The sequence below is a fragment of the Gavia stellata genome, chromosome 4 (genome assembly GCF_030936135.1).
Source record: "Gavia stellata isolate bGavSte3 chromosome 4, bGavSte3.hap2, whole genome shotgun sequence".
Taxonomy (NCBI): domain Eukaryota; kingdom Metazoa; phylum Chordata; class Aves; order Gaviiformes; family Gaviidae; genus Gavia; species Gavia stellata.
In genome coordinates this window covers 60804340-60830820 of record NC_082597.1, presented here as the reverse complement: position 1 = coordinate 60830820, position 26481 = coordinate 60804340, and the positions used below count along the sequence as shown (strand labels likewise).

At 46.5% G+C, this 26481-nt stretch overlaps 1 protein-coding gene across 3 annotated transcripts in view; it reads left to right on the top strand.

The window, feature by feature from the left end:
* ABTB3 (ankyrin repeat and BTB domain containing 3) overlaps positions 1-26481 on the top strand; it is a 177319-nt gene that overhangs the window by 13408 nt on the left and 137430 nt on the right. Inside the window, exon 3 of one of the 3 annotated variants that reach the window (XM_059816041.1) lies at positions 9872-9896. The exons of the other annotated variants lie outside the window; for them this stretch is intronic. Within the exon in view, the coding sequence (XP_059672024.1) occupies positions 9872-9896 (25 nt within the window). The remainder of the gene's footprint in view (positions 1-9871; positions 9897-26481) is intronic. 3 annotated transcript variants of the gene reach the window in all.

The window sequence follows — 26481 nt, the reverse complement described above, 5'->3', positions numbered from 1 at the left end:
ATGTCTTGGAGGGAAAATAATGGGGTCTAATGCTGTAACCAGTGTGCTTACTGATACCGTAACACAATTAATTGTGGCTTTCTTGGAATTAAGTGCTGTGAACAGTTTCTGTTAAAAGGGGATGCAGGGCATTTGAGCTTAACCTCCTCCCTGCAAGGAGGCCGGTAGCCATACCTCGTTCCCTTGGGACGATCCGCAGAAAAATAAAAATGGGGCTTGTTAATTGAAAATGATGTGAGTGGCTTTCTCTGTTCATCATTCAGTGGCATGTGAGAGGCCGGAGCTCTGATTTCTCAGGCTTGTGGTTTTGTGCCTCTCTGATAACCGTGGGGACTGACTGGGGGAAGAAGTGTCTTGGAGGGGCTGTGGACTTCAAGGCTTTGCCCCCACGTCTTTCCCCGTGGGTCTGTGAATAACAGGACCGAGGTCTTGTTAGAAAGATGGCAGACCTCCACCAGCACTGAATTTGTCCAAGAGGGTGGCAGTGCTTGCCTGAGTGCTGTACCCTCTGGGAAGGATTTGGTCTCTCTGAGAAAGGCAGCTGGTTGCCCCTTGCGTGGTACCCCACGCCGTGTGTGGTACCCTAGCACGGTGTGGGGAGGAGGCCCCGGGGAGGGCTGAGCAAGCCGTGAGGCAGGATGGGCTGCTGAGACAGCAAATAGACTCCGCGCTTTATTCAATTGTTGAGTTATTTGTTATTGTGGCCAAAACCCAGCGGTGGAGGGATGAGGAGGGTTTCGCACTCGGGTTGAGTTGATGAAAGCTTTGTGTCATTCAGCATGTCACTTCTCCAATGCCTGACGAAGGTCCAGCTTGCTGCCAGCCTTCTCCTCCATGGGAGAAAATGGTGTAATCTCTCCTAGATCTTTTGCTTCCATAACACTTGCAGAAACGCAGTTGCCAATAGCCATCCCTTGTGCCCTAGTCCTTGGCCAGAGTTAGTTGAAATCTACCTGTGAGCTGGAAGTTTGCTGGGGGCAGTGGAGGGACTGGCAGGCATGTGCAACCACGTAAATCTCGTTTTCTTAGAAACTAGGTAAGAAATGCGACTTCCCATTTTGCAGGCATCTTGAGAAATTGTCTTCATGTGCTCATTTGTATTTCTTGTAAACTCCCTTAACAGTCATGCTTGGGTCACGTACAGACAACAGAGACTTACAGGAACTGCGTCTCGGACTCCAAACACAGTGGTTTATAGGCACCCCCAAGGATCCTGATGTCTCTGGCAGGCAAAGCTCTCACTGGTTTTGCATCAGTGGGCTCCAAGAAGTGTCCTGCTTTCTTTGCTATGTATGATCGAGAGGGGGCGGGGATCCAGAATAGGAAGGAATGCATTTCTTAAAGCACTTTATAATGCACCTTTGTCCCCCCGCTTTGAAACTGAACAGATGTTTATGAAGGGATTTTAAGTGACAGCTGTCTGTTAGAAGATTTCTTTCCTGTAATGAATTGAAGGAATGATTCAGTTTTATCTTTTAATTTGTTATAAAAGAGCTAAAATGGTACATTCAATCATTTCATAACCACACATTTTCAAAACTGTACATATCTGATCTTTTTGCTGCAGAGGATAATTGGTTTATACAAAACTAAGTATTTTCTGGTAGCAGGTTACTTGCTTTTTCACATGTATGTAGCAGCTTTTGTTTTAAAAAGACTGTGCCAGGGAGAGGTCATACTTCAGTTCACAGAAGTGACAGTGTGCATTTAAAAAGTGGGACAGTTGATGTAGCACAGAGAAGCAGTCATAGGTATCTGTGTGATGTGAACTTGGGACTGGGACTTATTGGGAAGTTTCATCATTTAATTACCTGAGAAGAGGAGCTTGCCCTTTCACGGGAATTTGCTGGAATTTTGCTGGTAGCACTTCCTATTAATAAACATTTGCCTCATTACCTGAGGATGCTATGTACAGACAGACGTTTAGTGTCTTGTAGACTACCTGTAGCCATAAGCCCCCAAGGGCATAGCCAACTAATGCTGGTGGTGTAGCTTTCTCCATGGGAACAAGGGGGAGCTTCTTATGTGCTTGGGCTACAGGCCAGGCTTATTTTTCTTACATTTGCTACATGAATTTGGTGTCAGCTTTCTTCCAAAGAATACAAAATCATAATTTATTTTATTTATAGAGCTGTGTGATTTATACCCTGAGATATGTCTCAGTGGTTTCAAATTACAGAGAAGCATGGAAATACTGGCTGATTTTTCCCTTACCCAGTCCGTAGACTCTGAGCTGCAGGTCCAAGCCTAAAACTCAGCAGCTGGTAATGAAAGCAGAATTTAGTTTCATGGCCTCAAGTCTTGCTGTAAACCTTTCCTAAATTTCTGCTTCCTAATATCTGATGAGGACATGCTGCAATGATCTTCCTTAGGCTTATTGTTATTGTGAGAGAAAGCGACTTCAGTTCCATTTAGGTCAAATATATGATCAGGCAGATCTAGTGGTTGAAGAATGGAAAAGTTCCATTGTAGTCAATATAGCTGTGTTTTTTTAAAAGAACAAACAAATAAAAGAACAACCCACCAAATGAGTCTGTGACCTGGTATCTTAAGTTATTGAGGGTTGACATAGAAAAGATACATACATCCTTCTGTTAATCATTGTGTTTTACTGTGGTTTCTATTCCTGGAGCATGCTTGTCAGAGAAAAAAATCTCTTATGTTTGAACTTTCATACAGCACTTCCCTCCTTAGACAATTTTCAGTGATACCAGTCTTTGTGTTTGAAGCGCCCGATGTTGATGGAAGCTGTCCTTACAACACACACACACTTGAAATACCTCAAAATGAATGACCGATGGGGACATTAGCACGTAGTGTGTCACGGCTTTGGCATGCCACCCGTTTGCGAGGGCAGCTTAAGGGATGCTATGCAGATCTAGCAAATATGCCACAGCCCATTGCCATCAGGCTGCCCGGTGCCTTCTCCCAGCGAATGTGAGTGACTCTCGGACAGGGAGTCCGCGGAGTTGTTTTAGGCAGTCTTGCTGCCTCAGGGTGCTGGATAAGTTGTCAGTGAGTTGACAATTTACCTCTGTTTTACATGTGTAAATGTAGCGTCGGGAAGCACCGCCTCCCTTGAGCATGCACAAACCAACCTTGTACTTGAGCACGTATTTTAGTCTGGGGATGCTGAGGTTTGCCATCACCTCACTGTTTGTGCAGGAGAGCACCGGCGGGTAGGTGCAGCTGTAGCTACTTATGGTGGTAGTCAATTTGGTGCCTCTCATTTTGGCACAGCATCAGCTGCCTGACTGTGGGAGCTCATTTCCCTGACTCTTGGGAAGCTGGAAGGGAGGTAAAGCAGGGGTGGGTACTGCCTTCGCATATGGAAATGGCACATCTCCTGGCATGCCCGGCCTGGCTCAGCGCCCTGCTCCAGCCCTGGGCTCTGCCAGGTGGAAACCATGCAGAGCTGCTGGGTAGTTGGTGTCTCTGTGCTCCCCTTTTTCTTAGTTGTAAGGCTGTCTGGGGAGGCGGCTGGTCCTGAAAGGAGATGCTCTGGTTGGTGTCTTGCTTTCTGTCTTTGCTTGCAGGGTGCCCGGCTTTAATGTCTTCAAGGACAGTATTTTGGAAGCCTAGTAGAAAGCAAAAGCTTAAGTGCTTTGACTTCTTGATCTTCCTTGCAAAGACAGACTGCTCCTTTCCGCCCTGTGCATTGTGTAGACAGTCGCTTCTGAAGCCTAGTTGTTTCCAAAGACCCGGAGCCAAAGAGGAGGGTCTCTTGGAAGACTTTCCGCTCAGAGGTGACTTTCACTGCCAGCGTTGGCTCCCACCTCGGCTTGGCAATGCTGGGAGGCTGGAGTGATCCCATGGGAGGCTCCATTGGGACGTACGTGAACTCTGAATTTTTTCCAAGACCGCAGCAGGGCCTTTGCACAGCAGCTTGATCGCATTCAGAAACTCTGCACCTTTTTATGGCAGCGGAGGGAACCAGAAGGCTTAACGAGTGCTCTTGGCTCCTCCAGAAAAGGAAGGAGGGATTTATGTTGTTCTGTAGGCCTTTTAAATAAAAATAATAAAAAGCCAGATACGTTTTCTGACTTGTGTGAAGTTAATGTCTAAACTCAGTGGAAACTGAGGGGAGATTTATGCATAGTCTGCTGTCCTGCATGTACCTGAGTAATTCCTTGAGAGAAAGTAAGGGTTAAGGAAAGTGGCAATTACTGTGCTGTGGGAACATGGGACTTTGCCCCTTATGTTCTTGCACACATGCACTGATCTTCTAAAGACACCTGGAATCAGTATGACATTTCTGGCCAAGACATCTATCCAGGAAAAAAAGACATAAATAAGGGGAAACAACTTTGCTGTCCTGAGAAGATGCCATTTGGGTGTCATGATCAATACCTGTTCCTGAAGCAAAACAAACAGACAGACTCTTCCCTTGCAATGAATCATTAAGTTGCTGGAAAGCATGTGTGCCTGTATGAGGGTATGTATGTTTGCATTGCATGGATCTGAATTTGCCTGAGATTTAAATGTCCACATTTGTATTTGATTGCTTGATGTCTGCTGTGAGGCCAAGCAGCTGGAATTGCGCATGCGTGCGGAGCTAAAAATGCATCTAGCCAGGAGCATTGTGGAAATTGAGAGATCTGATTTGACCAACTAAACTGAATTTCAGTTTTGGTTGCTCAGGAACACTGCAGTGAGTGGCTTCCATACCCACTCAGCTCAGGACCCCCCTCAAAATGGGGGGCAGCAGATATCATAGATCACGTCTTCAGTGGGGCCAGCTGTTGATATGGGTCGAAGAAAAGCACGCAGTTGTTAAGTTGCAAAGGTTTGGCTAATGATATTGTGCTGCCCACATCTGAAAACCTGGCTCAGCACCCACCTCCGTGGTTTGCAAGGTGTTGATGGTACCTGAGGCACGGTGCTGCACCACTGCCTTGTGGGGTGTGTGCTGGTACGGCTTCAACAGGAACAGAGTCAGGCCTGTAGCAAATCCAGTCCTTAGCAAGCGGTGAGGGTGTACCGTGAATCCAGAGTAATTCTGTCCTTGCAGTATTTTAGTGGCGTGCCCGTAATTGCTTCTTTAGTCATTGTAGGTGTCTTTTGGGTTTGTGATCTGTAAGAAAATGAAAGGGAAGCAGGAAGGAGTGAATAATGTTTCTGTGCCAAAAACACTTGCTGAATTCATGCATGGAGTGAGCTCTGGAGGCTTCTTCCAGTCCTCCTCTTCCATGACTCTGCACCGACTGAGCTCCATGGGAACTGAAGTTTCCTTCTGTCTCGCTCCTCCTCAAGTAGCGGCTGTATCTTGAGTCTGATGGTCCTGTGTTTCTTGTTAGAATGATGCTGTGCCAACTGCAAGTCTCTGCAGCTGCAGTTACAGCGGGTCATAAGCTGTTAGGTGCTGTCCTCTGCAATGCTCACTCCTCCCTCGTCCTCGTCAGTAAACTGGTAATCAGCTAGGCTGATTTTGAGACTGAAACACAGAACTGGGGGGGGTGGGGGGGGAGGAAAACCCTTCCACCCCTATCTAATGCAATATCCCTAGAGCAGTGCAGTTAGAAACCACAGCGTATCCAGCGCGTGGCTCTCCTCCCACTCCTTTCAGGGGTGTCTGGAGGGAAGGATGGGCTTTGTGCGGTGCCCAGGAAGGTTGCAGCAAATCTGTTCGGTGTTCGAGAGCTTTACCAGCTCTTGAGGCCAGTTGCCTAGTTTTATCCATGCATATGCTACAGGAAAATAAGAAGGGTGGGTTCTTAAAATGCAGGCATTTCTGAGTCAATTGTCTTCCCAGCACCTCTCTCTTTCTTCAACCTGTAAATAGTGGAGGTGAAAGCAGTGTCAAAGCTAACGGTGGGTGAAGGTGACATACAAAAGTGCTCTCCACTACTTGACGGTAACAGGAGCTGCCGTGCATTTGACGAAGCGATAGTGGCAGCCGTCTCTCCTAACGCACCCCTAGCAGTGTCCCTTCTGCTGTCATTCCTCCGAGGCATGCTGCGCATGGCCTTTTGCCCGCGTTGGTGCTAGACACCTTCCTAATGATACCCAGGGCAGCACTCCCAGGTTCTCCGAGGCAGTGGCTTCCTCACAAGGTTTCTGCTTTTCTTCTAAATTTGGATCGTGAGTTTCATTTAAAATCCATAGGCTGCGGGAAGTAGTGGGGCTGATGTGGGGTTTTTGCCTGAGGCGTAACATCCAGCTTGGATGTTCCTTGACCGTCACTGTGATGAATCCTTCAAATAAATTGTTAAAACTAAAACTGTCTGTTGGTTTGGGAGGTCTAACCTCGCTCCTCGCGCACTGAACAGGAGGTTGCTGGAGTGACAGTGTCACATACCGCACGTGGTGCAGCGTGTTACTAATTCTTGCGCATGGGCGCAGGCAGCCCCATTCCGTACATTCTCGTTTCCATTTGTTATTAATTAGGAGTTATCGTGCTGCTGGTGGTCTCTGGTGCTCCCCATGTGTCGTCCGTAGGGTAGGCATCTGCAGAAGGTGGTGTTTACTTCGAATTAGAGGGAAGCAGCTATTTCACCCCTCCTGCTATTCCGCCAAAGTTTCAGACTTCCCTGGCTTTAGAAATGTGTAATACCTACAAGCATAGCTGTGGAGAATTACAGGTAGGCACTTTTGCTGTGAATCATAACCTGATGCAAAGGGAAGTTGAGGAACACCAGGTTGTGCAATACAATCCTATCAAGTAATAAAGGATGGTTAGGAAATCGAAGGCAAGCGTGGGTTTACATGGTGAATTCTTGAAGGTGACCTGTAAAGTGCTTTGAAAATGGAGTTGTTCCTTTAACAATATGCAAACAGCAACAGGAAAGGGAGCATTTAGTCACATACTTTTTTTTTTTTAAACTTCTGAAGTTCTCCGAAACTGCAGCAGCAGGCTGTCCCTGCTGTGCTGCGGTGCCCCAGAATGCTCTGATGTCCCTCGTACCCCGCTGGGCGATTGATCTACCCCATACAGGTTCTGCGCAGTGGTGATTGCATATTATGAGATGGCACAGTTTAGCAAGGCCTATGATCATATTATTTTATGTCCTTTTGAGATAATATATACTTAAATGTTTTAAGAGATTGTGAAAGACGGTTACTCTTTTTAAGCAGTATTTTTCCATCCTTCTTTCCAAATTTATCCTTTTTCCAGTGAGCAGAGAGGTGAAAAGAGTGGAGATAATTGTCTCGGCCGTATGGGCCGGCAAACCAAGTGGATGCATTCATAGTCTGGTATTTTAATTTCCAAGTTCCTGTCAGTGCTGCTGAAAAGAGTTTGCGCTTTAGATGCGCTTGGTTCTGCTGCTTTGGGATGACATGAAACGTGTCCGTAGCATTTTGCAGCTTTTAGCTTTTGCAGTTTGGCTTCTGATGGCTGAGTTGCCTCCGTTTTCTCTCGATCTCTCTTCTGTCTCATCCTTCAGCTGGGCTGAAACTTGTGTTGTGCAGAAACAGTGGAGGAGCCACAAAAGTTCTTTCCTATCTGGGGTGTCGTGGTTTAACCCCAGCTGGCAACTAAGCACCACACAGCCGCTCGCTCACTCCCCCCAGGTGGGGTGGGGGAGAGAATCAGAAGAGTAAAAGTGAGAAAACTCATGGGTTGAGATAAAGACAGTTTAATAGGTAGAGCAAAAGCTGCGCAGGCAAGCAAAGCAAAACAAGGAATTCATTCACCACTTCCCATCAGCAGGCAGGTGTTCAGCCATCTCCAGGAAAGCAGGGCTCCATCACGCGTAACGGTTACTTGGGAAGACAAACGCCATTACTCCAAATGTCCCCCCCTTCCTTCTTCTTCCCCCAGCTTTATATGCTGAGCATGACGTCATATGGTCTGGAATATCCCTTTGGTCAGTTGGGGTCAGCTGTCCCGGCTGTGTCCCCTCCCAACTTCCCGTGCACCCCCAGCCTACTCGCTGGTGGTGAGAAGCAGAAAAGGCCTTGACTCTGTGTAAGCACTGCTCAGCAGTAACTAAAACATCCCTGCTTTATCAACACTGTTTCCAGCACAAATCCAAAACACAGCCCCATACTAGCTGCTATGAAGAAAGTTACCTCTACCCCAGCCAAAACCAGCACAGGGGCCACAGATCTTATTCTGGGAAGTTGGATCCACTGAGCATGGTCATATGGGTTAGATGTAAACTTTCAACGTGTATAACATCCGACTACCTTGGGAGATGAATGCACCACCACATCGCTGGTGGAGGAGATGCAAACAGTATAGGATGAGTGGTTTTGCCTCCTCTTCTACTTACTTCCATGCTTCATAAATGGTTGCCGAATATGTATCAGGCACCAAGTTACTTCAAAGCATGATCGCACCGTGCAGCTGGTTAAAAGGGAAATGCACAGTGACCATCTTGAATAAATCCGTGTAGTTGCTGAAAGATACATGCTGATACAGGCCCAAAGTTACTAAAGCCGCATTTCCAAAGACTTTCCCTTCCTCTTAGTGCTCTGCTTTCCCAGCCCTGTGGCCTGCAAGAGCTCCCAGTGTTGACCAGAGCCCTGGAAAATGACAAAGATGACATTAGAGCCGATGGGAAGGGGGTGCCCTCCGCCTGCAGCTCATTTGGTGACACTGCCAGTGGGACATTTGGTGCAGAGGCTCGTTGCCACTGAAAGACTGGGCTTTTGGCACTGCTGTGCAGTGATTTCTTAAGAGCATGGGGCCAGTGTCTCCTGATGCATCACCTGGCATCGTCTCTAAGCCCACGTTGCCTGGCTTTGTGGGAAGGACGCTTGATGTTTGCTTTCAGAGAAGCAGGAGGAATCCCAGGAGCTTCACTGAGAGTGGAGAGAGGCAGCTAAAAAGAGACGTGGGGAGCAGCCCAGCTTTTGATAATCCCTGACTAAGCCACCTGGCACCAGGCTTATCCCCCGAGTTGCTGATACAACAGTTGGAAATAGCCTCTCTGCAAGGCCCAGGACTTCCTATGAAGTCAGGTTAAGGGTAGATGTCCTGCATATCCACCCCCTCAGCCTTTGCTCTGGAAATGCTCATCATCTCTGAGCAGCGAGGCGGCGGGGGGAAGGTATTTTCATGAGGGCCGTGAACTCCATAAAGAATGGGTGAGCCTGAATAAACTTGTTTTCCTGTTCCTGTCTCGACAAGGTGAAAAAAAACCACAAAGTGTACAACAGGCACTTGTAGTTACTCCTCCTAGAAACAGAAATGACCATGTTGTGGGCTTTTTGATTGACAGCTGCTGCGGCAGCCCTGGCCTGGCTTTGAAATTCCCTATAGCTTGCCAGAGCTATCGAGTGGGTTGCAGAGAAGCCATGGCAAACGTCAGGTGTTGGACTTGCAGTCGGTGCATCCCTTCAAAGCCAAGGGCAGGATGGTGTGGAGGTCCTGTTCCCCTCCCGTGTGTGTTAGGTGCTGGTTGGGAGGCAGAGGGATGAGTTGGGCGTGATGGGGAGTTCCCTGAAGGGAATAAACTCATAATGTTGCGCCGAGCTGTTGCTTGCTGGTGTGTTATTAGGGATGGTTTATTTACAGAGTACCCCCACAGGCAGGGCAGATGATGTCAAATAAAAAGCAATTTTGAGGTGCAGTGCCAGCGGAGGACCTGTTTGGGTAAGCGCCAGGAAGCCCGCACCCTGGTAGCTTGGTCTGGTACTATTTTACCATAACCCGTAGAAATCTTTCTTTCAAGCTGCTTATGACTTTTCATCTATTGTGTGTTATCCATCCCCTTGCTGCTATATATTGCTATTTTTCAATTACACGTAAATTGTCTCCACTTCCTCTTCTCTCCCTGAACTATAAACAAATTTCCTCAAAGCCCCCGTGCCTCCTAAACCTGCTGATCCTCTTAGTGGCATCTCCCCAGTTGTGCCTCTCTCCCCGTGGCGTGCCCGCAGCCTTGGCATGACCATCTTAACTGTGCATTTTGCCTGAATGAAGACTTACCCTTCCTGAGCGTGCATATGTCTCCTGGCCTGCTGGCTCGTTGCATGGTTTCACTTGGTCTTCCCCTGAGATGGTGGTTCTCCCATCACCTGGTGACATCCTCGGTGCTTATCAGGGTGAAATGTGTTTTCTTACTAGGCTGTAAGAGGAGGGCTAGAAGCAGATGCGCATCAGCCCTCTTCCTGTCATCAGGTGCTGGTCAGTACATTTTGTAAACGTGATTTGATCATGAAATTTGCTTGATATTTCTGGTCTTCAACTAATTTTTTGTAAAAACACTGATACAATGTTCTTTACATGGATAGCATTTGGAGATCTCGTGGTTCTGCATAAAGGTTGTGGGTGCTATAGGAATTTCTTCCTCTTCTACCAATAATGTAAATAGGCAAAATTTTGCATTAAAATATTCTGAAAAAAATTGTGTATATATGTGTACAGAAACACATTTGTTCTAAATTCCTAACTGGGTAGTTCAGCCACATTTCTGATACATCTGGGTTATTTAAGCTCACAGTAAGCACATTAACAGAAGATGTGGATCTGTGATTTGCATAGGTGACTGAAAATCTCCAGGCATGTTCCAGGTGGTAATGCTGGTCTCCAGTGGAGAGAGTCAACGATCTGAATTCAGTTTTAAGTTCATCCAAATCATTCTTCAGAACTAGCTCCTCTGTCCAGCAGCCTGAGGTCTGACAGTGCTCAGTGATTTATTTATGGATCTTCCGGCATGAGCGGCAGTGTGCACGGGCATGCTGCACAGCTTTGCTTTCCAAGACAAGCCGAGAACGTCGTTATCCCTGTGTGCTAAGTTAGCACCTTTCCTAAGAGCATTAGTTCACACTGTGGAGGGATCGGGTCCAAGGCTAGTCCAGCCTTGGCTTCCAGCTCTGCTGAGCTAAATACGTGGCAGCCAGTGAATGTTGTCCAGATTTACAGCAGCGTAGATGAGCGTAGACTACGACCTAGGACTTCCCCATTCTCTCTGGTTTTGTGGGGTTGTCATTGAAAGCATAGTCTTTCCTGTATGTTTGTAATCCCATAGGAATAAGTAGTAAAGACTGCTTAATTAATTTAGGATTCATTCCCCCCAAGACACTTGCATGTTTGGAAGACATTCAGGTTTCTCTGGGCAGAATCATTATTGAACCTTTCTTTTACTCATCATGCTGCTTTATGTTGTGTATTTTATTTCTTCTAATAAAGCAGTTGATTGGAATTTCCCAACTCTACGTCTTACCCCATCCCCATGTCAAACCTCTTTTCTACAAACTGTTTACTGCTTGTATCTTGCTAGTTCCATATGAGCTTCAAGACTGCTCAACAGCAGTTTTATGGTCTCAGTGTATATTTGGTTTCTTTAGATCCCTTCTGTGCATGTCATTTGGTCTTATTGAGTTATAAAATGTAGGCTAAATTTATCCCTTGTTTAACTCCATTGACTTCAGTAGATGTTTGCCATAGAAAGAGTTCGGCACATTGATGAAATGGATATACTTTCACTTTTCTTCTTAATTTTTTTTTTTTCTCCAGGCTTATCTAGATCATGAATTTTATCTCTTGCTTAATACTTCTGTGTCCTTTGTACAGAACACATAGGGAAATAACTATTGAGTGCTTCATCCGTCTGGATGTTATGTGATCCCCTGCCTTGTTCAACAATAGACCCATTCTCTCCCCTGTATTTTCCTTGGTTATATTTATAAAAACATACACTTGTTTCCCATTACTCTTTCAAGCTAAAATCAAAACAAAAACCCTACTGTTTGTCCCCTCAACTTTATGCCTTATAATATTTTACCTCCAGCGTATATTCAGACTTCATAACTTCTTTTCTGTTTCCTCTCTCACTTCTTTTCTCATTTAAGAAATGAGCTTGCTTCATGCCAAGAGCCAGAGGAGCCATTTATTTTGACTTACTTGTTTCTCTTTAACAATGGAATCGCTTTCACATGTATTTCTTCCAGGTTAGCCTTTAGGATATCCCATCCTCTGCATTTTGAAATGCAGGTCACTTTTTCCTAATTTTTTTTAATTGAAGATAAATTTGTTTTCCTGAGGAAAGATTGTAAGTCCCTTCCTTAGTACTTGGTTCATGCAGAAGGGCCACCAAGATTTTTCTTTGAGGTTTAGTAAACAACTCGCTGCTAGCACCAAATTTAGCATTACCTCATGTCTCATTGCATTCCCCCTTGAAATGTGTTATCATTACCTTCACAGTTCACAAAGTCCCCTGACCTGTATATTACAGAATGGCAGGTCTTTCCCAAGAGCTAGCTCAGCAATTAAAATTTCCCACTGGCACAGATGGTTATGATAATAGGACATCATATATTTATATATAGAGAAAGTGAGAGAGAAGGAGAGAGAGAGCACTCCTACATTTTTCAAAGCAGTGTACAAACATTAGCTAATTAACCCTAATAACAGCTCTGCAAGGAAATTAAATGTGATTATTCCTATTTTATAGATGGAAAAGCTCAGGAAAGCAGACTGAGTGACATGCCAGAGGCCAGCACAAGGTGTCATTATTGAGGGGTGGGATGAGATTTGAGGAGCAAGAGCCATCCTGGCACGGCCGCTGTTCTGTCCAGCACGCTGCCGAATGCCAGCTGAGATTTTTTCTGAAATCCGTCTGGTTTACACCTTTCGTATGGTTTTGAATTGTCCCTGGTGTGCTCGTATTTGAGAGAATTAAATTGTCATTTTCATAGCTCGTCCTTCTTTGCATGGCTTGCTTTTGTCACTACCCTGAAGCCAGAAGAGGTGTTTGACACTGGAAGTTTATTTTCTATCCACATTTTTTGGCCATGTAAACAAGCAGGTTTGTTGTTGTAGCTTCACCAAGGACATCCATCTGGTTCCAGCACATGGAGCTCCAGCACCGTTTTCTGCACGTGGCTGTGGGTAGAGTTGACGTACAATCACTGAGGCTTTTGTGGGAGCTGAAGGAGCTGACCTGCTGAAGAAGATCTATAAGTAGTTGAGTAGTAAATTGTCATTTAGTTTAAGTGACTTTTTTGTTATCTCATCCGCTTCACCTGCTGTGGGGGGTGTGTGTGTCTCAATCTGTGAATGGAAATTGTGTTTCAGTGGGCACAGTGCTCACCCCATAGCAGTGTGCCTTTAGCTTATCCCCAACTTAACAGGGCAGCAGATCAGTAACCCTTTGAGTCTCATGGCTTTTGTGGAAGCCCCTTTATGCAAGGGGAGTTTGAGGCCATGTCCATGTCAGATTCCAGTGGGCAATACTCTGAGGCTGTGATGATGGTTTGGCGTTTGGATGGCTCCTAGGATGAAATAAAACGTGAAATCCAGTTGCACTTTCTTAATCTTTTCTCACCTTGCCTGTCACTTCTAGTTTTTGAGAACTGGGCAGAAGTGTTGTATCGTGTTACCAGCTGCTATTTTTAACCTGTGCAAGCAGCACCGTAGATAACCTGCACACTTTGCAACCATTCCTGGAATGTCAGTCTTTCAAATAACCTTCATCTCAAAGAGCATGTGCAAAATCAGATGCAGAGGTTGCAAGCATTTTGGAGAAAGATGGTGGAGTTTTGAATGTTGTTTGCTCTTTATTTTCAGGTGACCATCTGGCCGAACACCTGAAAGTGGGGTAGTATGGTGTTCGCTCTTTCATTATCGGTTGCCAGCAATAGCAAAACTTCTCCCTGGGGACTTGTCCTGGTGAGGGCACAGCAGGAGCATTTGAATTGAAAATGGTTGCACTATCTGAATTTTTCTGTGCCTAATGGAAACTACAGCAGGGAGCTGGAGGAAACAAAAACCATTTCTTTTTCTGCAACGTCACTATCACAACTTACAATATAATGAAGCCCAGTTGATCTCTAGTTGGCCTTCCACCCAGAAAGCAGGGAAGCAGTGCAAAGCCGTGCGGGGTGATGAAGGGCTCTTACTCACCGTCCCACCCCTCTGCACAATAGAAATTCTTTCCCAACAGCAGGCATCTGCGAAACCTGAAATCCCTCCTTAAAGCCAGCACTGCCCTGGCGCCTGGGAGCCGAACCTGTGTGTGGCCGCCCGTGCCTGGGGCATGTCCAGGGGCTTCCCTCGTCCCTGCAGCTGGGGGGAACCCATCTTGCCTCCTTGCCGTCGCCCTGTGAGCTGGTGAAGCTTTGTTATTCCTGTGTTATGGAAGGAAGGGAATGTTTTTTTGGGGGCCAGGGGAGGAGTAGGACATACGTGGATGTCCTGGGAGACCGTGCTCCCGGTGGGCTTGGAAGAGGGCTGGGGATTGAAGCTGCTGTCTGGGAGAATTGCCCTGAGCCCTGCCCAGCGCCTGGGCGGCTGCAGCAAGCAGGGGAGGAGGCAGAAAGCGGGTAGCTGGTGAACTTCAGGGGTTTGTGCCGCAGACCAGGCCTCTCTGAAGCAAGCAGAGGTGGGGATGCACTGCAGTTCCCCCCGAGTAACCGTAGCTTCGTCCCTGTGTGGGTGCTGGTGGGGAGATGGACCCCACTGGGGTGCTGCCGTCCCACAGCAGTGATCTCTGCCTGCGTTGGTCCCGGGCTTAACGCCTTTGAGAGAAAACTCTGCATTGTGTTAATTATCCTTGGTTTGTGCTGGGCTTCATCGTTTAAATGGGTCATTTGGCACAGGGGTAGAATTGGACTTGGTAAGACCTAATGTGGATTTGGTTTATGCAGAAACATAAATCTAGCAGTGCCGCTTTCAGAGGAGCCTCTTCTGGAAAGCGACTTTATCAGGCTGAATGTTTTTGTTTGTTTGCTTTATTCTTTCTCAAAATCCAGCATCTGTGAAGTTAATTTCTATACGTTAGGAACTATGCTAGCAAACGTCTTTCGGCTGGTGGCAAGGTCCTGGAGCGGCGGTACCCATCTAGGCGAGACCCATCCAGTGAGCTGGGCTTGCGAGACGGGTATGTCGCCTGAGCCCAGGTTTTCAGTCGTCTTCTAAGAGCAGTATCATGCGCTGTTGCCCTAAATCCCTGCTTTACCTATGGTTTTGGCATGTGCCCTAAAGCTTCCCGATGTGCCTGATGCTGGGGAGCTGAATGCCTGGCTGGGGTTGTTTTCGGTGTGCTGCAGCAAATGGATGAGCAGAGGCTATGAAAGAGCAATGTGTTACAAAGCGGCATCACAAGAATACATGGGATTAGAAATGGTCTCTGGAGTTGCTGTTTATATTCCAAGTTAAATTAAGGTTTCTGAAATTTGGAGACAAGGGGGAAAGGGGTTTACTGGGAGGTATAGCTCACAAAAGCTCATTACAGAGGCCTGGGTAAAAAGGCCCTTAGGAATCTGATGGAGTGGTTGTATGAAATATTGAGGAAAACCAGACTGTATTGCCAATTTTGCCCTTAAATATACTTTCCTGTCTTCATTAAAGTCAGTGGCAACCTTGCATATACATCTGAGGTCAGAGCTTCGCATATTTAAAAGAGGCAGGCTTACGGTGTTTATTGTTGGTGTGCAGATTGACTCTGCAGGGGATAAATGCAGTTTATTTTCATATGGTATAGTGTAAGAATGCTTCAAGGAATTGCAGGCACCAGCGGGAGCTTAAAGCAAAATCTGGAAAAATACTCACATACTTAGAAAATTAAAGTACAAATCATAGTTTTATTTCAAGCTTAGCATTATGATATTTTTCATTCTGCAGAAAAATAAGATTAAAAAATTGGTTTTCGTATGGCATTAATGGTTTGGTTACGTAGTTTGGGCAGATCTATGCTCAAGCTATGAAAAATCTTGAGATGTGGCTGTATAGCGTGAAAGAATATTGATGCCGTCTCTGAAGTTTTCTGTGCATTAACAAGCGGCCTGGACGAAGTAGGAGTAAGGTGTTCAGTTATCTGAAGATGGCAAATTGGGCATGCTTTTCACATAGCGGCAGCAGCTGCGAGACAGAAAGTATAGGAAGACTAGGAGAGTGAAGAAGAATGGGCAGCTGCTTGCGGTGTTGGAATTAGCATAGGTGTGTGGAAATACTAATACACTTGGGGTGAAAATACTATCAGCCAGAAATTAAAAAGAGATTATTAAAATGCAGAGGCGCAGAGAAAGCCTGAGGATACCTCACATAACTAGCTAATCAAATGCGAGTATTCAGTTTGATGTGTTGCAGAAAGCAAATGTTATTTGCCTTCCAGGACTACAAGAGAATATGTCCAAGAGCAAATAATGCATTCTTAAGTGGACCTGCTTAGCATTCCTGTGCTCTGGGGTAAAATAGGCTGGTTTGTACTTGAGGCAGTATGAAAAAGGACCTGGATTTCTTTCTTGATGTTGGTTATGCCAGTGGGAATTAGCTCTGGCTGGAAGTCACACTTAAACTTACTGTACATTCTTCTGTCATGCAAGCAGCTTAAAACTGAAGATACTTCGGCAATGGTAATTTTCTTCATTTTATGTCATTTTTCAAAGGTTCTGGGAAAGCGGAAAAGGAAATTATATTAGATGTCTTGTTTCTTGGCTGAGGGGGCACCCTGCTGATCCATTGCTTTGGTGCTTGGGCGTGCTCCCAGCCTTAACAGGTCCTTCTCAACCCGTTCGCAGTGCTGTCATGGGTTAATTCTTGCTGCCTGCATTGCATGAATGGCCTGACAGGGGAAGCTTTGCTGCTTTTTTCCCTTGCTGTGCTCACATGGCAAAAAACCTAAAAGGTCCTCTATCTGCTGATCAACAGCATTGAGAGACAAGTGCTAAGCACAGAAGGTAGGGCTTTTGAGGGTTGTGGCCAGGGTGCCAGCAAAGACTTGCTATTCTCTTTTCAAACTACTTTACATTTCAGGTGCATTTGCTGACAATGCGTGTCCTATGGCCCCTCCAGTCATTCCTGTGTGCTTGTGTCCTGTAAAGGTCACAACCCCTGTTTCTGGGAGTTCACAGCTGGTGATGGTTAAGTGATGAGTGACTAGTTCTTGGAAAAGAGTTAGCCCAAGCCCAGTTAGTAATTTCCAGCAGGGTAGCTCAAGATAAGCCTGAATTAACAGAGTTTGTAGGCTTCTCATTTGGACCTGGTAGCATCTACCTTCTCACACGTGCTCAACAGGTAGGTTTACCCTGGTTTTAGTCACACTGTGCAGCAGCCCAATCCCTGGGGTGCTCATTCGTGTCTTATACTGGAAACTAGAAGCCAGCCATGCTTCTGAGAGGCTCCCATAAATATAGGCTGATTGTGTGGGATTTTTTTTCCTCATTCCTCTACGATACTGCAAAATGTTTTATGTGAATGTCAGTGAAGGTATTAGTAAATACCTGTAACACTGTTGCTTTGTTGTTTTGCAATTAAGCTTATGCTTTTGCAAGAGCAAACTCACTGGCTGGAAGGAGGCTCTTGACTCAAAAAGCAGTTTGCTGAATGTGTATATATAAGTAGAGAGTGAGCAAGACGTGATCAGCTATTTGACTTGTATTCTTCTCTGTGATCAGCCTGTCTCTCCAGCGTTGCCCTCTGTGAGCACGGGCCAGCCTGTGGGCTGTGACACCGGGGAGTTGGCTGTGCATAGGAGCAGGGGGACCAGTGCCTTCTCCCCGGTAGCACCACTAGCTAGGTACAGCATCACCTTCAACTGTGTGAGGCAACCAGTGCTGGTTCCCTTCCCTTGTGCCTCCTAAACCGAACTCCCGAGCTGGGATGTGCTCAAAGCAGCCTATGCAATACGTACACCCAGTCCTTGTGCCCTCAGGATGGCCAAAATGCCTCCTGTATGCTGCGTTGCCTGGTGAAGTGTGGCCGCTGCTGGCGGGATGGGTGGTTGCTCACCGGTGGAGACGGATGGACACAGTATTTGTGGTGGTGTAGAAAAGTCAGGGCAAACCTGTGTATAGGGGAGAGTGGTCGTTGTTTATAGAAATAGGGAACATCATCTTCCTGGTGAGAGGTAGTCTACACTGAAGGTAAAAACCACGTAGGCATAGAAATCCTAAGATGTGATTTTGGTTGTTTCCTCTGTCTTTTCTCTCCAACCAGCGACTGAGAAAGTCTTTTTGCTTAGTCTCCTTTAATATCCCACCCCACCCAAAAAAAAACCAAAACCAACCCCCCACCCAAAAAAAAAAAAAAAACCAAACCCAAACAAACCAACCTCCTAGAAACAGCAGCAGAACTTACTTCAAACCATGTGTGGGGTTTTTTTTCACTGCAAGATGGACTTTCTTGCTGGGCAGTTTTTGTCCAGCACCTGGAAACTCTTTCAGGTTAGCCTGGTGCTGGGGTCTGTGCTCCTTCAGCCACAGTCTCCGCATTACATCGCTTCCCACGTATTTTCTCCAATTGCAATGGCTATTTCTCTCTCTTAACATCTTTCTGAGCTCCTTGATCTTACCTTCAAGCCAAGCCCAGGATGCGGTATCCCAGCTAGACTGAAGGTTTTTGTAGCACCCAAACATGAGGACTTTTCTATGATACCGAGGCCTGACTCAGTTGCAGAGCTTGAGCCAGAGACCAGGCTTCGTGACTGCATCTTGCAGGACGTTGCAGTGATGGAGCAACCACCTTGAGTGTCTCAGGGCCCAAATACTGTCCACTGGAAATGACATTTTCCTTGTGGTGGGGTGCTCCCCTCCTTCCTCCCCCAGTTTAAATCCTGCCCTGGAAGCCTGCTGCAGTGGCAACAGCCGAAACGTAATGAATGAATATTTATTAATTCAGGGAACCCTTCAGGGACGTAGGAAAACATTTAGGGTGACTTTCTTCCTTTTCAATGATTGTGCGTGAGTGTTTTCACGTATATTGAGGAATGCTCTCTGTAAGAGATTGAAACCACTGCTGACAGCTCTATCCTCTGTATTCTGATGCAGTGTTCAGATAACTCCCTCCACTCGAACCAGATTGCATCCTGAGAGAAAATCTCTCCAGGAATGAAGTCAGGCAGCTTGGCTGTATCATTTTATATTGTCATTTGAAAGAATCATTTCTCTGCAGCTGGGACTGTTCCTCTGAACGAAGTGAAGGCTATAATTTACTTAGCTCCAGCAGGGCAGGGGATGCTGCACAGCCATACACACAGTCTTATTGTTTTCACAGCGTTGAGCAGCACCATCTTCTCAAACTCGGAGCCTAGGGTTTCATACAGCTTATGAGAAATGGCAGCTTTTGCAAGAAAATAGAGTAAAAGTGTTAATCTGCATGCCTTTATAATTCCCACATGAAATGAAAATTAGTCTCCTTCCACTTTGCAGGAAAAAATTTACCAAGAGGGGATCTGAAGAAAAGATTGGTTTATTTTTACTTAATATGCTATATTACATTGAGCTGCTTGTTATCAGTAACTGAAACCAAACTGCAGTTGTCAAATTAGGCAAAGCACATTTTACGTATGTGTAGAAGGGTGTCTTTATATTGACTTAGTGCTTCGTCCTGGATGGTCATGACTGACCACCAGATATCTACCTACTCCTCCAGCCTCTTGGGACAGCATTCATGGTCACCTGAGGTCCAAGCCAGCTCCTGGATATGTCACTGGAAAAGCTCTTGTTGATTTCATTTGGAGCTGGCTTGGGCCCCACGCTTCAAGATGCTGCAGGGTCACTTGGACGCGGAGGGGGATGGGACCTAATACTCCACACTGAAATGAACTATTTCAGCTTGACATCCAAAGCCGTGCTGCACGCTTCATTCTTGAGGGTGATGGGAAGTATTTTCTCACCAGCAGTGGACTGGGGCTGAGGAAACATTCCTGCCCTTCGTGCAACAACTGGCAGAGGAAAGCACCTGCCGGGGATCCCGTTGCCTGGCGTGCTGTTACTTCTGCTTTAGTCTGTCAGCTGTTGTAACAGGAGTTACATTTACTGGCTGCTGATGCTGTGGGGTGGGGATCGGATTGCTTCTTATGGGCTGGAAGACTTGAATGCATTGGTAGATGCTTCCATATATAGTGCCCTCTCTGCTTGATAGATAAGTGTCCCAGCAAGGTTACCAAAATAGCGCAAGAGCGGAAGGTACGCAACCAACTGCTCTCTCCATCCTGATGTGGAATGTGATGGCTCCGGAGATGAGCACAGCCATGCCGCATTGGAAAAGTCAATTAGAGGTCAACAGAGAAGGACCCAGGTATGAAGAGTTGAGAGTATATGCCGTACTGCAGCTCTGCAGGCAAGTCCTCTGGGCCAGTGAAGGTGTTTTTGGTGGGCACAGAGAGGATGTGGCTTGGCAGAAGTCAGGCAATGAATCAGATGAACCCCAGAGGTCTAATCTCCCAGGTTCGTGCTGTGGCCATGGGCAAACTCTTCCTCCTTGCAGAAACAAGGACAACCGTTAGATCGAGAACTACTGCAGGGGCGAGATAATGCTTTTATTTCTAAAAAATGAATTTTATACAGATTTACATTCAACAGGCTGACATGCTTGAAATCTGATTACAAACAAAATTTTTTTGCACTGAAAGATGAGGCTGTTGTGATTTGTTTTTCTTTTTTTTTTTTTATATTTGGCACAAATTGGCTTTTGTATGAGGTGACTGGGGGCATTGCAAGGGTTCTGAAAAGGCAGGTATGGGTAGACATAAGCATCCCTAATGTTCTTACGTAAAGATACAGTAAATACATATGCATGCATACCAATGTGTATAGAAACACATGTATTTGTGTAAATTTAGCAAATTGTGACACTAAATTGTATGCATTATTGAAAAAGATTGCATGTTATTTCCAGTTCCAACTGTTTGAATGCAGGGTTAGTTTTTCTGGCTGGACTCCTCTGGAAACTTAAGTACAATATTTACACGCATTGCTTGTGCTAGAAATGATATAAACCTATTTCAGAGCAGTTTAGTCATTGATACCAGTGTAGGTTCACAGAGCTTAGATCATGCAAACGTAAATCAGCAGAAGCTGGGTTCCAGTGAGAGTTTAAGTTTTCAGAGCCCTGGAAGGCACTGGCAGTCATCTTGATGTGGAAAACTAACACACAGACCATAAATATGCTGAGTGCAGTGCTTTTCATGGCCATGAGCAAAGCACGTAATTTTTTTTTAAAAGGAGCTATTTGTGTATGTTTGTGCAACATTTTATGTTGTCACTGCCAGTCTAGCTTCCCTCTGCCCCCTTTCTCAGCCATAATAAAGAAATGCACCTCTCTGCTCCCCCATCCTCTCCCTTACCCTTTTTGGGGAACCCAAATATCATGCTTAGCAGAGGTAAATGCCTATTGGAAAATGAAGCAGCGGCTTAGGAGACGTGTCGTTCTGCTGCAGCTTGTACCGCATACTCGCATGCTCTTCTGAGCATGGTTTTGCCCCACCTATCCAGCTGGCTTCCCCCTCCCGTGGTTTCACAGCCCTTCGGCAGTAGTGGGAAACAGTTACACATATTCCAAGTAAGCATAAATTATTTCTCTACTTTTTTCCTTGTCCTTTCAAGTTGCAGCACATTTTCCTATATAGATTTTTGGGTTTCAGCCTTTTAGTCATGTGGGGGTAGGCTTGCTTCTGTTCTCCTAAACTAAGTAAGCTCAACCCATGGTGTCATTGATACTCTCTCAAATCAAACCTTGTAATCTCTTCATAAGCTGTCTTTTGGCCAGATCATGAAGTTTGCATTGAAGATGAAATCAATAGGTGTTTGCCTGAATAAAAACCTCGGGGTAAGGTTTTTGCAGGGTGAGCTCGTTGTGTATGTGAATTTAACCCTTCCCTTTAAGACAGTGGTCATGCTTTGAACCAAGTGTTCATCCTTGCCTCCTAGTGCTTTCTATTGCAAAGGCTTTTGGTTGGATCCTGACTGCTGCTCTCGTATGCGACCATGAGGGTCTGTCTTGGTGCTTCCCCTGGGTACTTAATGTCCTATCTGTCTTTAATTCAGGACTCAAGACATTGCATTTATCTGGCTTAGCCTTTGGCTAGTGAAGCAGCAGACCGTACATAAAAGCCTCTGCATAAAAGTGTAACGCTGTGAGGTAAATCATCACCACTTCTATGCCACAGTACTCCAGAGAAATCCGTGTCAGAGCACAGATGCATGTCAGGGCAGAAACTGGGCTCTTGTGTTGTAAACCTGTGTTTTGGAGACAAGCTTGTTAGGTGGGCGATGGTCCTTCTCTTTCTCCCGTGTTTTTTGTTTTTTTTTTTTTTTCTCTTGAAAGCTGTTAAAGTAGCACTGTGGTTGTAGGCCTTTTAAAATACTTGTACTTATGAGCCAAGAGAAAAGAAGATGTGGTGTCTTACAGTAATAAGTAGCTCCAAAAGGAGGATATAATTGTGCTGGGGCTTCTGGTGACCTCATGAACCACATGAGCGGGCTTGGGGTGGCTTCTCACCACATGCCCCAGATGGGAGGCGCTTCAATTGCATGGTTGTATTTGAAAATTAAACCAGTTGTACTTCGATCGCTTCAGCTCACTTTTGGCACTTCTCCTTACTTGTGGTTGTCTCAAACCCTCCCCTTCTTCCATCCAAGAGCGACTTGAATGTGTACTGTGTTTCAGTATCAGGAGCTAAACCTGTACGGTATGGGTCTTCAGCTACTGTCTTCTCTTGGCATAGCATTTTCTGCCGTGATGGCCCCTCTTGGCTTCCTTGCCGAGCCCTCTGTCCATCCTCCGTGTACTTCCAGTTAAGCACCTTCCCATCGCTCATCTCTTCTGGCAGCTCCTGCCTGCCCTTTGGCCTTTAGCTTCCTTGCTTTCCTCTTCCCAAAATGCTGATTTTTGTTTTGGCTGGGAGTTTGTGAACATATTTTATCTACGTGCAAAATATGGCAGTAGCTGATGGTGCAAATTACCCAGTCTGTGTTCTGTGATGACCTTGTGAAATCCGACGTCTGGTGCAGCGGTACTTGAGTGTACGTGCTCTTGTGTCACAGCACGTGGGTATTAAGGGACACGCAGCTTTTGGTGCTGCACATGGAGGAGAGTGTGAGCAGTGGCTGCCGGCAAGGACACAGGGCTGTCACCGGATCCTGTGGTAGGGAGGTCTATTTACTTCAGAGCGGTTGTTGAGGTGCCGTGTCGCAACTTAGCTCAGAGTGGGGTGACATCCCAGATCCAGAAAACAGCTGGAGAAATGTTGCAGCTGGCACTGGTGGTCTTCATCTGTGCAAGCTTCAGGACAGTGGTGGGGTTGGTTGGTGAGACCCTGCAGCAGGTTACTGCGTGGTGTCTCTTCCTTCAGTACCTTTTCTTCTCATGCCCTGTCAGACCTTGTTTGCATCCCACATCGCTGCACAGAGGGCCAGGAGAAGGGAACGCCCCTCTTCCACTGGGAGCCTGCTGTGCCGCTCTTGGGCAGGTGTGCCGCACCACTGGGGCAGCCTTCCCGTGCCCCGCGTTGCCCTTCCTTCTTCTGTCCTGTTCCTTGGGCAGCCCTGGGGCTCTGTGGCTGCCATGCGTGCCCGTGGACCACCACCAGCCTCCAAGAAACATCCCTCCTTGCCAAACACAGCTGGAAGTCGTGTTTGCCCCAGCCTCTGGTGCTGTCCCCGAGTTGTCCCTTAGCTCAGGGCACTTGGCTCTCAGCCTGCTGCCCCTGCGGGCACTTCTGCTGCCATGCACCCAAAGTGCTCTGCCAGCATCCTCTGACCCCTTGATCTGATACAGCTTGTGTGTGGCAAATAAGAGGAGTTTTCTTCTTTGACTTTTGGGAGAGCTGATGAATGGTGTGTTTCCTGCCATTGAGAGAAAAAGAGATGGTAGTGAGAGCCTGCATGATGGCGCTAATTGATGGGATCCCTTTCTGTAGGCTGCCAGGTGCCAGAAATGTGGTATTATGCTGCTCTTGCCTACTCAGCCTCCCCTACGACCTGCAGGCTGGCTGGGTTGGTGTAGCAGTAGCTCGGCTGGAAGCAGCCCCGTACATAGGACTTCCCCATGGCCAGGGTTCGGATGGTGGGCTTCTGCGTGGGATTTCCACCGAGGTCACTGGGATCACTTGGATGCAGGCATGGGAGCAGGTCCTACCCCAAGTTACATCTGTTTAACCAAAAGTGTGACTTCAAACCAGTTAAATTTGCATGTAAATGTGCCTGGGCTGATTGAGGGCTGCCCAGGCCAGGAGATTTGGTCAGCTGAGCTACTGTGGTTCCTTTTACTGGTTTCCTTGAATTTGGACACAAATGACGTGTAAACCTTGTGATGGGAATGCACATGGCGGGGGGGATTTACAGTCCAAGGTGTCGATTTCCGCAGGACTTCCACTGAGCTCATTTCACCGAGCAGTAGGTTGGGCACTGCTTTCGCACGCTACTTAACAGTGCTGATAACATTGATTGCCTTTGCTTTTTTTGGTAAAGAGTGCCTGTTTAGAGGGAGGTATGGCAACTATGAGCTGATGCATGCAGCTTTGCTTGATAAACGGCACCTTAGCAAACATTGGTCTGCGTACAATCTGGGCTTTGCTCCTTGGTTCAAAATTCCCATTTTTCTCCCCACGGTCTACTGATTTGTAATGCTAGGTGTGAAACCCTCGCTGTAAGGCTGCCTCCTTGTCAGGAGAAATCCCTGGTGAGCAGACGCCTGCCACGCTCAGCTCCACCAGCTGTTGCACAGGCCGACAGCTAAAGATACATATTTTGCATCTGCCGTGGGGAGTGTTTCATGTTAGTGAGTAATTAGCATTAATAATAATTAATGTTGGATAGAGATAGTTTGTACATCTACAGTGCATTTACTTTGAGAATCTCAAAATGTATGTAGTTGTGGGCTGACAGGCTGGAATAAATCTTGATGCAGATAGGGGAAAAAAAGAGCTTAGCAAATGGGTTGACGACTTTAACCCTGCTGTCCCTAATGAAGAGTGTGGGAAAGCTGGGAAAAAGACCTTGACAACTCTGCTCCTCGTCACTTCTGGGTAGCACTCCTCCTATACCCACACATGGCCACGTGTTATGTATCTCATTTTATATGTATGTTTTTTAATAGCTCTTTCCAGCATCAGCAGAGATCCATTATGCTCCCCGCAGAGCAAAGTGTAGACGGGAGGTGATTGCAGCCCTGAGCAGCCCCAGTCCGCAGAAGCAGCATGTGGCTGCCCCGGTGTACCCCTGCCAGCAGCCAGTGCTGGTGCCACGCTTGCAAATGCCTGCCAGGTGCCTGCAAAAGTCGGGTGCTGTTCAGTGGGATGGCAGTGGGAGGGACGGAAGCAAATGGGGCACGATGGTGGGGGCAGCTCGGGAAGCCCGTGGCGGAGGTGGCAATTGAGCCTGGCACTGCCTGCCGCAGCAGGGACGAAGCCGGTGTGCTCAGCTGCACACGCCTGCCACAGGCTGCGGGTTGTGAGCTGGGTGGAGAGTACCCAGAGCAAAGTGGAGCTGTCAAACCTCATTTTATTTAATGAGCGAAGCCTTGTGAAGGCATGGGTTCGTTTACTGGACAGGGAGGGCTGTGCTGCCTTCTAAATCTGTTCCCCGTGTTTTTTCTTAGCACTTAACTGTGCTTTACATGTTACTTGGAAGGCTGAAAAGCAGGATCATGTCTATTTATTAATCTTTGTGTAATAAAGACGACTACCAGATATGTTCTTTGGCCTTAACAAAGAGGTATAATTAGTGATGAGGTTAGACATGACCCAAGAGGAGGTGCTTTGCTTAGGAAAGTATTCAGCGATAGCATATAATACGGTCTGTCTGAGGCACCACATCCTCCCTGGAGGCCTCGTCTCGAACTGAGCAGTGACCCTTCCCAGCACGTCGGTGCTGTAGGAAACCCGGGAAGAATATTAATGATAAAGGGATACACAAAGCAAGCTTTGCCTCAGTCAAACAACACACTGCCAACCTAAAATTATTCAGCAGAAGTTTAGTTGGTGAAGTTAATAATTTATGGTTCTGGCTGATAGCACCCCGTGCAATAGCAGTGTGCTCGGCAGCCCCAGACCTGATTAAATATGCATGGACTCATTGGATGCAATTTCAGGGCAATTAGTGTATGAAGGCAGAAGGAGCTGTATCATTTCTGGAATTGTACTAAAAGGCTCTGGTAGGTAGTTCTCCCGTTATAACGTTCTACAGGATAGTAATTGTTCCACATCAGCTGTATTTAAGTACAGTGTTTTAAGGAGTGGCTGCCTGCCGTGTTATGTGCGATACGAGAAGACAAGTACTCTGCGTGTCACTGGGCACAGAGACTGTTTGGAAATACTAAACTAGTGCAGGACTGGAGAAAACTTGTTGCAGTAGATCTTCTAGCCTCATGTGCACTGGATTTGTATGTGCCGGCAGTGATGAGCGCAGCCTGAGGGACAGGTTAGATCAGAGAAGATCATCAATCTCGTTTGTTTGTTTTTTCTTTGCTGTAAAAACTTGTGGATTGTGCTCATCACTGAGACTTCTGAATGCTGGGTGTAGGAGCTTAAATACTTGTAGAAATGCTTTAAATAAGAACAGGGGAAAATGGTACTGAGTGTTTCAGTCAGCGTTGTCAGCATCTGGGTGTGTGTCCTGGCAAGACACGAGTTGCTCCAACAGCTTTCTTTCCTAGAACCACATCACCGACGGTTGTGTTCCATCCATCCATCCCCAGCACGGCCAGCTCTGCAGATGGAGACAAGTCTCACCAGTTTGCACCAGTTGACAATCTGGTTTACTCTGTTCAGTGACCAAGGAAAATCCTCGCTCTTCTCTGCAGCTTCCTTCATTCTCTTCTCTCTCCTTCTGTCTCCTTGCTGTCCCCCCTTCTCTGCGCTGGCTCCTTCT